Source organism: Lutra lutra, chromosome 2 (assembly GCF_902655055.1).
Source record: "Lutra lutra chromosome 2, mLutLut1.2, whole genome shotgun sequence".
Taxonomy (NCBI): domain Eukaryota; kingdom Metazoa; phylum Chordata; class Mammalia; order Carnivora; family Mustelidae; genus Lutra; species Lutra lutra.
Genome location: NC_062279.1, coordinates 180558318 through 180570952, shown reverse-complemented (window position 1 = coordinate 180570952; position 12635 = coordinate 180558318). Strand labels below are relative to the sequence as shown.

At 35.3% G+C, this 12635-nt stretch overlaps 1 protein-coding gene across 2 annotated transcripts in view; it reads left to right on the top strand.

Annotated features, from left to right (window-relative positions):
- The window catches only part of GABRA2 (gamma-aminobutyric acid type A receptor subunit alpha2), a 124333-nt gene that overhangs the window by 60183 nt on the left and 51515 nt on the right, over positions 1–12635 (top strand). For both annotated transcript variants that reach the window (XM_047719213.1, XM_047719212.1), the window contains exon 5: positions 10468–10688. In XM_047719213.1, coding sequence (XP_047575169.1) covers positions 10468–10688 — 221 coding nt within the window. The remainder of the gene's footprint in view (positions 1–10467; positions 10689–12635) is intronic.

Sequence of the window (12635 nt, the reverse complement as noted above, 5' to 3'; positions counted from 1 at the left end):
CTCTGTCAAATAAATAAATAAAATCTTGGGAAAAAAAAAAAAAAAGGTAGGATTCTCTATACTGGTGGTGGTATTACTCATGTGGTAATGGGGAGGACTTTTGGATTTGCCCAGAGTAAAATCTAACCTAGGGAGTGGGGTAATAGTTTCAGAAAAGAGGGCAAATAAAGGCAGTTTGACTAGGTTGACTCCATCCTACCTTCCTGCAAGAGGGTGGGGTTCAGGTGATAGTTCTCTTGACTTCTTACAGAGAAGGGCACTCCTTAACATTCCCCCATTCCTTTTTATAAACTAAATAATAAATAGTTATAATTTCTGAACATGAGTGATTTTTTAAAATTAAAATTGCAGAGGTCGCATGTTATTTCTCCAAGTTTCAAAGGTGGAATCTCTCTTCTGGGGGTAGTCACACAGAATTTGTTTTCCCTAGTCAAGAATAATAGATGTTGTCTATTGATGCTACTCCTGTAAATTTTCTTAGGGGTTACCACTACATGTAGATTGTTGGCAGACACAGAAAGTATCATATCCCATGGTGAGGATTTTCCCAATGGGTTCCTACCACACCAGGAGAATATAATTTTTTTTAAAAGATTTTATTTATTCCTTTGACAGATAGAGAGATCACAAGCAGGCAGGGAGGCTGGCAGAGAGAGGAGGAAGCAGGCTCTCCACAGAGCAGAGAGCCCGATGCGGGGCTCAATCCCAGGACACCAGGACCATGACCTGAGCCGAAGGCAGAGGCTTCAACCCACTGAGACACCCAGGCGCCCAATACCAATGCAAGAGAGCACTGCAAAAGTAGGGACAGAGCAAGGATATCATGTTATGGAAAAGCCAAGAAAAGGATTCAAATGTATCATTAGATTAAGAACACAGAGGTATTTGCTGATCGTGGTAAAAGCAACCAGATTGCAGTGGGTTGAGCATGTGGGAGGTGAGGAAATGGAGAAATCGTGGAAGCAACATTTTTAAGCAACATGGTTGAGGAGAGGAGGCGAGACAGAGGGCAGTAGCTGTAAGGCATTATAACTATCAGTGAGGTTTTTCTTTTTAAAGATTGTATTGAACTCACTGTTTTCTGAACATGCCATTATCTTTAACAACTCTGTGGAGATGTTTTTCACTTTTCTTGTGATGCTTCCCTCCTTTGCCAACTGGAGATCTTTCATTTATTCAAGGCCAAGTTCAAGTTTCATCTTCTCCAATGTCTTTGTTGGCTACTCCAAGTAGGGTTAGTCCTTGTCCTTGTGTTCCACCACATGGTGTACTCACGTTTTTATGCCTTTGCATACTGGATTATAAAAATCTTCACATCTTTCTTCTTTTCTGCTGTCTGAGCTACTACAGGGCGTGAGTTGTGTTTGCTCATTTCAACAAGATTTACTAAGTACGTGCTCTGTGTCTGTCGCCGTGTGGGAGCTGAAATCCCTAAGTATAACCAGTGCTTGTCCTCAAGTTATTCACAGTGATGTGAGGAAACAGCTAAGAAAAGTTATCAACTTTGAAACAGTGGGATCATGCTTTTATTGAAGTATTTATGGATGACTATGTAGCAGAGGGTATGTGGGTATAGGATATCTATATCTGAGAAGGTTTCTAGGAAAAGAAGATAACTACAGAGGACAAATGAGGGGAGTGTTTTAGCACAAACTGGAAAGGCTGGTTGAATTTAGTAAAATGCAAAAATTCAGTGTGACTTGAGCCCAGAATGCTTGAAAGGATCTTGGCGGGGGGGGGGGGGGGGGGGGGATGGGGAGTGGGATGAGAATCTCTTGAAGAGATGAGGCTAGAAAGAAACACAGAGCCAGATCACAAAGGCCTTATGGCCAATTGCCCAAAAAAGAAACACTGCAAAACCATCTCCAAATGAAACTTTAAAACACAGTAAGTCTCTTTTACCAGAGGACTGATTAATGGCATAGCTGTTTTGATAAGTGTCAATATTCTTTAAAATGTAGCCACTGTACAGACTAAAAGACTACTGTGGTTAGTTTAATATAGTTACACAAAAACACAAATGCAAACATTATACACTTCACACTGTTAAATTTAAGGATTAAGGTATTGCGTGCAGGTGACTGCCATAAGATATCTGAGAGCTTATCTACCATATGCCTCTGCTGATGCCTTTCTTTTTAGGGGAATTAGAGTTCTTGTTGCTCAGAATCCTTGTTACTACATTTAATTTCTAATGATGCCTCTCATTCATTCATTCATTGACTAATTGTTGTTTATTTCCGGTGTCCGGGCAGTTTGTTAGATGCTGGTGTTACAGCGTTGAAGAAGGTGATCGCAGTCCTTGTTAGTGTGGAATCTAAGTTGGCCAAATGTAGGGACTGGCGGGGAAGAGCCTCTGTAGCAGAGATCAGTGAGTTTCGGGACTTGGTTGGAACAGGACACATCAGAGGCCCTGAAGTATCAGTATTGCTCCAGGCAGAGTGGAGTGGGAGGGTGGGTACTGCCAAACACCAGACTAGAGAGGAAAAGGAGGGAGAGATCGTGCTGGGACTTGGATGCTGCAAGAAAGTGTTTGGACTTCACCCCAAGGGCTTTAGAAATTTCAACTGATCAAATTCAACAACACTTCATTTTTGGATCTCCCTCCCCACCCCCAACATCATGACAATATCTTGAGTGCATCTATAGCTTTCTGTTCACTTTCAAATATCAAAGAGTCCAGTGCAGGCCAATTGAAACATCAGTCTTTGATGCTGGTTGGATCTTCTCTCCTTTTCACAGCCATGTTCACAGCTAAGAGATGTGCAGTGGGCAAAAGGCTATAATCTGCTCTTCCTCTCCTCTTTTTGGGTCTGCTAGAGTTGAGGCAAGAGAAAGGGAGATGATAAAAATGGAGGAAAATATATTTTTACTTAGCTTGTTCTGTTGGTGGTTCCCTCTTGGCAATTAGTGCCGTTTGTATAGCCGGCAAAGGCAGGCTCTCTCATGGGGCACATTTGTGATATCTTCTGAGTGACCTCTTTATTGTCCAAACACCAAAAACTCAGGTGGCTTATTTCTTAATGGACTTTATGTGGTTCAGCCTGTGCTATTGGCACTTTATTTCATGACCTTTTGCTGCTGGGTGTCCCTCACTTGTCCCACTGCCCAGTTGTTGAGTATGGGGAACGGGGGAAAAATATATTTTGAAGGTGATTTATATCAAGCTTCCTTCCTTAATGTCCAAACTGTTTCCAAGAACTTTGAACATATTATCCACTTTGTCCTTATAAGAAGAAGTCGATTTTATTATTATCACCATTTTATAGATAAGTCATCTGGAATAGTGAGATTAAAAGACCTGCTCAAGTTCAAGTACCCTAATCCACCCAACCACAGAGCCTAAGTTCTTAACATCTATTTTAAATTACTTGATTTATTATTTTTGTTATCTTTTAATCTAATGTTTAAGTCAGTTTTCAATGTGGGAAGAAGACTTCGACAAAGATTCTAAAACTCCATTCTCAACTTTGCAACTAAATTCTCCCTGTAACCTTCCACAATCCATGACTAACATCTATTAACTGGTCTATAAAAGATGGAAATTTCACTCTGATGTCCTTCCTTCAAGGATTGTTTTTATGTATGATGTAACAAAAAGGGAATGGTGTTAGGAAGCACACTTGAATTCAAAGTTTGGCATTCTCTCTCTCTCTTTAAATGGGTATGGTTTCTGAGCTATTTTCCACCTGTGAAATTAGGATATTCTGCATATTTTAATACAGTTATTGTGAAGTTTAAAAATTCTATTAAAGCAAAATGCACTTAACTATTATAACTATTCATCATTTTGAATATTTTATTTAGATATATTTTAATAATCTACTCTCAGATTCTGAAACTGTAGTATCAGTTTTTAATTTGTTTGTGAAACTTGCCCAGCCCCCAGTTCCAAAGAGAAAACCTGGACGCCTTACCTGCACCGTGGTCAGAGATTGCAGCAGCTGTGGTGTTCTGAGTCTGTTTGTGTGAGCTTCTTTGCATAATAAGGTTTTATGATCTTGTATTAACTGGATTGACTGGCACACTGCTGCTCTGTTCTAAAGCTTCTCCATTTTTTTTTTTTTTGCAATTTTTGCAATGCTAATACTGGGCTACATGTACTTTTCATACCCTTTTGAGTACCAACTGGAAGTGTTTGAGCTTAACCACTCTTATATATTCCAAGGGTGTTATTTCTTTAATAGCTACATACCTGCTTCATGAACCACATTTTTCTTTGTTATAGAAGAAATACACTGGTTGGAATTTACTCAGAGGAGACTAGCCTTTTTTTAGCAAAAAGGGTAAAATGAAATAAATTTTGGTACTTTAAAACATGCTCAGTAAATCAAAGCAAATAAAAAATCACCCCCAGAGCAGTCTTGTAACTTGGTTATGTTTCAGTGAGTAGATAGAATTCTTCAGGAATTGGCTACATGCATTGACTTATAATTAATGTAATCAGGCACAAAAAATACTCTGCCTTCACTAAGTTAATGTGTCTTTGAAATCATCCTTGTTTTGCAGTACCAAATACGGAAATAATACTTATTGGTAGTTAAAACATTGCACTGGAAGTTGTATCCTTGTGTGGGTTTTGCCTCTACCAAGCTTGGAGACAGGAAACTGATGTAATTTTGCTATAACCCCAGCTATAAAAAGGAGAATTTGGATAAGTTTCCGTTAAAGAATTTTTCAAATCTTGAAGCATGTGGATTCTTCAACTTGTCGGTCTCACCCAACAGTCAGAGTCACGTCTCCTGAGCATAGACTGTGGCATAGCTGCATGCTAATCCATCTTTGTGATTTTTTTGGTTTCTTTCTAAATTTGCTTCTTAGTTGTTTGTATATTCCCTGAGGGATTTTGTAGTTGATCTTGTTGTTATTTATTCCTTTTAGAATCTCAATTTATGGGTCCAAGTCTTCAGTTTATATGAAGAAATTGCAACACAAATAAAGCATTGACTTACTCTATTATTACATACTCATGGCAAACCTGAGGTTTATTTTAAGGAATCTTTCAAGAAAAGATCTTTCCAAATACTGAGAATATGCATTTTATATGCATTTAAGGAAATCAAGTGCAAATAATTTGGAAATCCTGTTATCCTTAATGGATATGCAATAAATATTATTTGACTGAAATACTCTTTATTCTGCCATTTTAATCTAGAAAACAAAAACCACAAAAACTGGTGAATCAACTGTATTTATTTATTTATTTACCTGTATATTTTTATTAATACATTAAAATATAAGATAAACAGTAATACAGAAATTGGAATAATAAAAGGTAAGATGCATATCATTATTTCAGAAATGATATTTATTAATAAAGTAGATTTATTTTTGTTCTCACTTAAGATTGTCCTTCATGATAATATTTTAGCAATTCATCTGTTTAACTGCATTATTTTAAAATTTTTCTTAAGTACTTTAAAATAATAACAATCAAAGATCTGATTCTAAATTTATATTTTAATATTTATTTTGGTAACTTATGGGTGAAAAAGATACATAAATTCAAATCTAAGAAATCTGTCATTGGCTATTGGTTACTGAACCATCACGCTAATTTTTAAAAAGTCATCCACCAATTCTAGGTGCTTCTCCTCATGTTCTGAGTGTTTAGTTTTTAAAACAACTTGCTGCTTGCAATGGCCTTATGCCACAGTAACCATTATTCCAGGGTAAAATATGTGCTTAAGATGAATGTCATCATTAGGAAACAGTGGTTATAAACTCATACTTTAAATAGCCCCATTGATAATTATAAATTTGCTTTGCAGATTTCTTGTAAGACTTGATTAGTTCACCATTATTTATGTGGCTAATGAAGACCTCATGTTAGGCATAGAACAGATACTGGTTCGCTGTTGTTGTTCACTTGTGCTTGCGTAATGATTAGTGTTTTCTTCAATCCATGCTGCCATTTAGCAATGATCTTTTGAAGCCATTTGTCTATTTTTGTTCGAGTTAGTTTAATCAAAACTAAATTCTATAACTTGCAAATTCACCTGATTCTAAATCACAAAACACTGAGAGCAAATGAAGGAGACATCACTCGACCATTCCTGAGTGGTTTACCTCTACGACCAGCATCGACTTATGGGGGCAGTGAGAGTGCCAATATCGTTCTTTATATTCTCTATTAGCAAGGCTTCAGTTACTACTTTTATTTATCTATCTATTTATTTATTTATTTATAAGATTTTATTTATTTATTTGACAGAGATCACAAGTAGGCAGAGAGGCAAGCAGAGAGAGGGAAGCAGGCTCCCTGCTGAGCAGAGAACGGGGCTCGATTCCAGGACCCCAGGATCATGACCTGAGCCGAAGGCAGAGGCTTTAACCCACTGAGCCACCCAGGCGCCCCTGTTTGACACTGTTTATCTCTACATGCTTCTTAAATATTCTTTTTCCTTGGTTTGGTATTTTTCTTTCCTGCTATTTTGTGTGTGTGTGTGTGTGTGTGTGTGTGTGTGTGTGTATTTCTGCTCTTCAATGGTTCATTTTCTTTAATTTTCTAGAATTTTTTCCTCCTTATTTTCATCAGTTAATCATGACACATCTATATAAGTGATCCCTTCTATCTTCATAATTTTAATTGTCACTGCTAAAAACAATACAGCCTGGGGATATGTCCGATATGTAAGTAATCACATTAAATGTAAACGGACTGAATTACCATTATTAGCCAAAGATATTTTTAATAAATTGGAAATGGTATCTTCAGAACATAGTCTCTTATTGAAATCCAGCAAAATTAAACATCAATGACAAAAATATAATTAAGGAAACCAATACATTTGGAAATACAAACGTACTTCACAGTATCTCTTATGTAAAGAAAAAGAAAAGCCATAATGGGAATTAAAAATTGTCTTTGACTGAATAATACTGAAAATACTATTAATTATGCTTATTACATAACTGTAGTAACCATGACTTTGGAATTAATGCAGGGATAGATAAACAATAGCAAAGAAGAGAAATCTCAGAAACATGGACACTGGGTACATAGGTATGGGCACTATATACATCAGAGAAATGTCATTACAAATCTGTGGAGAAAGATGAATCAGTCAATAAATAGTACTAAGAAGTTGAAAACAAACAAACAAAAAATGTTGAATTTTTTTCTCATGTAATACATAATAATTCCACAACCTAAATGTTTAAAAGCAGAACTTTCACATCTTTAGAAGAAATGTACAGGGATGTATTTATGATATTTGCATACCTTTATAATCTTTATTATAATTCTTACTGAGCAGTAAATATACTTAGTAGTATATTTAATATTTAAAATATTTATATTCAGAAAATGTAAATAATTTCTATAACTCAATAATAAAAAGACAACCCAAGAGGAAACGGAGTACATGAAATAAACAGACCCTTCATAAAAAGTAGAGTGTTTAATAAATACATGAAGATATGTTAAATTTCACTAATCAATAGAGAAATCCAATGGTAGAAGTTATCAGCCATGCCACACTAACCACAATGGCTAAAATGAAATATTCTATTTATATCAAGTTGTACACAAACAAGAGAGTTCATGGGTACAAACCTCTAGGATTTCAATTTGAAAATATCTTGTTATGTTGAGGATATACATAAAATACATTATGGTATTCCCACATGTAGGTTTACTCTACAGCAGTGTGGACATTCCGTGGGCCATCAGCCAAATCCTATCAGTTACCTATTTTTATGAACAAAGACCTACTGGAATATAACCACTCTGACTCATTTATGTATCATCAGTGAAGACTTTCACACTACAGTAGCAAAATTGGGTGGTTGTAATACCGTACAACCTGTAAAGCCTACAGTGTTTATTAATTGGCCCTTTATGAGGAAAGTTGGCTCTGGTTTAGAGTAACTCTTAGGTCTTTGTCCTGAAAGTGTAGTATAATAATACTTGTAGCAGTATTACTTGCTATATAACAGATTGGAAATAGAAAAAAAAAAAAAGAACATAGAAAAAGAGTGAATATTGTGAAATATTCTTAAAAGATAATGCTATGTAGTAATGGAAATGAATCAAAGTACTAGATAAATTACCATGAATGAATTTCGATAATGTAGCTAAGAAAGTTAGTGTCAGGAAAGTATACACACTATATGATGCCATTTACATAAATGTTGAAAATGTGATATAGAAACACATATATTTATGTGGTAAATATTTAAGCACCTGTATGGGAATGATAAACACCAAATCCAAGATAATTATTTCCTCGGAGAGTTAGGGGAATGTGATTGAGTAGGAATAAATGAGAGAGAAGGCTTCAATAATATTTGAGGTGGCATTTCTGCTGGTAATGGTTACAAGATGTTTACTATATTCTTTATACTCTTATATATGTCTGAAAACAAACAAAGATAATACACAAATTAAAGCCATTGTGCCTTTTGTGAAGATTTGCAAGCTTGTCTGGAGGCAGAGGAACAAACGTATCATTGCAGCATGGGATCTTATAGTAATAGAACACTTTATGAGTCATGAAGATACACACACATCTGGCTATGTATTTTCTGGGTGTTCAAAGGACTGAGAGTGTGGTTATGAGTAGTTCCTGACTCAGGCAGGTAAGAAACTTGCTTTAGGTGAGAAATGGTAAGAAGTGGGGATTGTTAAAATTGCCAACAACATAATGTGAGTACCTGGGTGGAGTGGGTGGGGGAGAAAAGGCACAGATCATTCTCAACAGGTTGACAGACATACTTAGGACACCATGAATGCTCAGAAACAGTGTTCCTGAAAACACTTTTCAAAAAGAACTCACCTGAAGCTTCCTGCTTATAAACCTTGTGTATCTCCTATAGGGTAAATCTGCAGGAAATGATTGCCTTAGCAACAGCTTCTGAAACAGATAAAACTTACCATAATTTTACAGAAATGGAAAATTTGAGTTTGATGTTTTATAAAAAGTTGTAAAATGCATTCAATTTTCCTGGGCAAATAAATGTCTTAGGGATTCACATTAGGCTTGGATTTGAGGGAACCATAATTGGAAAGAAACACTTGCATAAACACTTAGATAGTGAAGATTCATCTCTTAATCTAGATGTTTTTTTTTTTTTTAAAACTGAGTTATATCTATACGGAATTGAACATTTTAAAATTAGGACTAAACCACTGAGATGAGTGTCCGTTTAATCATGAAATTGTCTCCTAAGGAACAGGGACACAGCCCAGAGCCTTTGCTTACTTCCTGTTCATATATCATGACCTATGGTTGATATTTTTTCTCTTCATCCATTCAGTTTTTGAGACATCACTGGAATCATTTACTTGATTAAAGTTTGTACAAATAATTTGATATTTTCATAAGTGCATGGCCTTTTTAATCTATCCTTTTTCATATGCATAATTTTGGTTGAATGAAATTGCCAGTTGCTAAGGTGTTTATTTCAAACGTGATGACTGTGGCTTTGGGCTCAAAGGATAGTTTCTGAATTTCCATTCTCAAGTGTGTAATTGAGTATTTTGATGATCTATCATGTAAGTGTTTGCACAAAAACACATTGACAAAAATTTTAATATCTAATAGATTGTCAGTATTAATCACAATTGTGAATTGGACCTCATGTCTAAAATGTATACAGTCTATTCTAAAAAGGACAGAGAGAGAGAGAGAGAGAAAGGAAGGCAGGGAGCAGGGGAGTGAGAAAGAGGAGGTGAGAAAGACATACTGATTGATTAAGCAACCTCAAAGTGTTGAACAGTGGTAATATAGGAATTGACCACTAGTTCATCTGTATGAATATTTAAAAGTACATTTTAACCTGAGGGCATTGATTTGTAAAATATTTGTATTTTAATTATTACAATAACTTGTCTAAGTATTTTTATTACAACAGATTTTATAAAATAAACTCTATTGAAATTATCATCCACTAATACATTCTTGCTAGCAATATGGTATCTCACCATTTTTTTTTAGGATTAAAAAAGAAATATGATATTTTATAGTTCTTTTAGCAACAGCAGATGATGACTCATACAGATTTGACAGTATGTTTAATAGTTGTTTCTTTTTTCCTGCTTTTTTTTTTTTTGGTTTTTTTTTTTTTTTGGCTACTGAGAAGGCTGCCTGCTTACCCTTTCTTGAGATAAACTACTTAGAACAATAACCAAGACCCTGTTCCCAAGCATGCTCCCTCTCCTTTACTCCTAAGTTCTAGGATGCAGGAAAGCAATTTAAGACCTTGTTCGATTGAAAGAGGCCAGGATAAAGTAGACTTAAACTTTTCTTTTCACAATATGTGGCTAATTGTGTATATACACATGCTTATCTCATTGTAAGTGGCAACTTTATTGGTAAAGAAATAATTTTTCAAAACTTTCTTCTCTCAGTATAGTATTCTCTCTTTTTACACTCTTTTTATTACTGTTTTTGTTGGAATTTTATGGGGACCTTATGTCTGAAACATTTATTATTTTCCAAAGAATTCTATTTTCTATTTCAGGAATATACAATTGATGTTTTCTTTCGACAAAAATGGAAAGATGAACGGTTAAAATTTAAAGGTCCTATGAACATTCTTCGACTTAACAATTTAATGGCTAGCAAAATCTGGACTCCTGATACCTTCTTTCACAATGGGAAGAAATCAGTCGCTCATAATATGACAATGCCAAATAAGCTTCTTCGAATCCAGGACGATGGGACTCTGCTGTACACAATGAGGTAAGCTTTCAGGTTTGATATATTGCATTTAAGTATTGAAAATCCATGTATTAAACAACCAACCTAGTTGTCAAGTATTAGCACAAATTGAACATTTTTTTAAAGATTTTATTTATTTATTTGACAGACAGAGATCACAAGTAGGCAGAGAGGAAGGCAGAGAGAGAGGAGGAAGCAGGCTCCCTGCTGAGCTGAGAGCCTGATGTGGGGCTGGATCCCAGGACCCTAAGATCATGACCTGAGCCAAAGGCAGAGGTTTAATGCACTGAGCCACCCAGGTACCCCACAAATTGAACATTTTTATAACAGATTATTGAGGTACCCATAGCATGCTTTGTAAATCCCTAGATATTAAAATAAGATAAAACAGGGGCACCTGAGTGACTCAGTCTGTCAAGCATGTGACTCCTGATTTCTGCTCACGTCTTGATCTCAGGGCCGTGAGATTCAACCCCATGTCTAGCTTTGTGCTGGGCATGGAGCCTGCTTAATAAGATTCTCCTTCTATCACTCTCTTTCCCTCTGCCCCCTCCCCCAATTCATGCACATTTGTACACGCTCTCTCTCTCTCTCTAAAAAGGTAAATAAAATAAGATAAAATAGTGTTTATGAGACTGATTATCATCTGAGTGTTAAAACTTAAGCATTACCTTAACTATTAAGAATTGTTTTTGTCTATCTCTTTTTCATACTACATTTTAATTAAGTACAGCTTGAATGTCATAATTTAAAATTTCCTTTATACCATCATGTAATTTTATTTTTAGTATTTCGTCAGATATGCCATCAACATTTTAAGTGATTTTTAAGCAAGTTTTTACTTAATATTTTGATCCTCCTAATAAAGTTAATCTAAAGAAAAAAAAAACTTTTTCAAGAGGTAGTTTTTATTTAATACTGTTTACAAATACCATAAGCATATATATTAGATTGAACAATATAAATTGCCATTTTGTAAGTCAAATAGTATCATGTAGCATAAATTTCATATGATTCAACCTTTAAAAAATTATCTAAAGAAGGGCAGCTCAGTCAGTTAAGCATCTGACTTTGGCTCAGGTCATGATCTCAGGGTCCTGGGATAGAGCCCAGTATCAAGTTCCCAGTCTGGTGGGGAGTCTGCTTGTCCCTTTCCCTTTGCCCTTCCCCCACCCATACTCTCTCTCTCTCTCTCTCTTTCTCAAGTAAATAGATAAAATCTTTTTTAAAAATTAAAGAAATACACAGTTGCTGACTGTATATTTACATATACAGTATATATTTATATTTACAGTATAGCAACTACTACATTTTAACTCTACTCATAAATTAATCTTTTAAAATAAGTTACTTATATAAGAAAGAAAACAATCACAAACCTAATAAAATGATGTATAATCTAAAAATTAAATGCTTGGGGCGCCTGGGTGGCTCAGTGGGTTAAGCCGCTGCCTTCGGCTCAGGTCATGATCCCAGGTCCTGGGTTCGAGCCCCACATCGGGCTTTCTGCTCAGCAGGGAGCCTGCTTCCTCCTCTCTCTCTGCCTGCCTCTCTGCTTACTTGTGATTTCTCTCTGTCAAATAAATAAATAAAATCTTTAAAAAAAAATAAATAAAAATAAAAATAAAAATTAAATGCTTAATAAAGGCTTTAAAACATGGGTAATTCTTATTAGCATTAAATATAGATTAGATATGTATTCTAAACATTTGATGTGTTATTATTTCATATGAAATGTTAGGTGGTAGATTTCAGTTGTGTGAGTTATTTAAAAAGCGGCAAAAATATAATCCCGATCTTTAAAGAAAAAATTCTTGAGGACTGATTACTAAATGGCCATTGCCTAAAACGGAAGTGCTAGCTATTCTTTGCCTCTCTCTCTGAATTTTATAATACAGATGCAATATCCCTGTTGGTATTACACTTTGAATATTCCCGTGGATTAAGACAATGATGGGAAATTTTGGC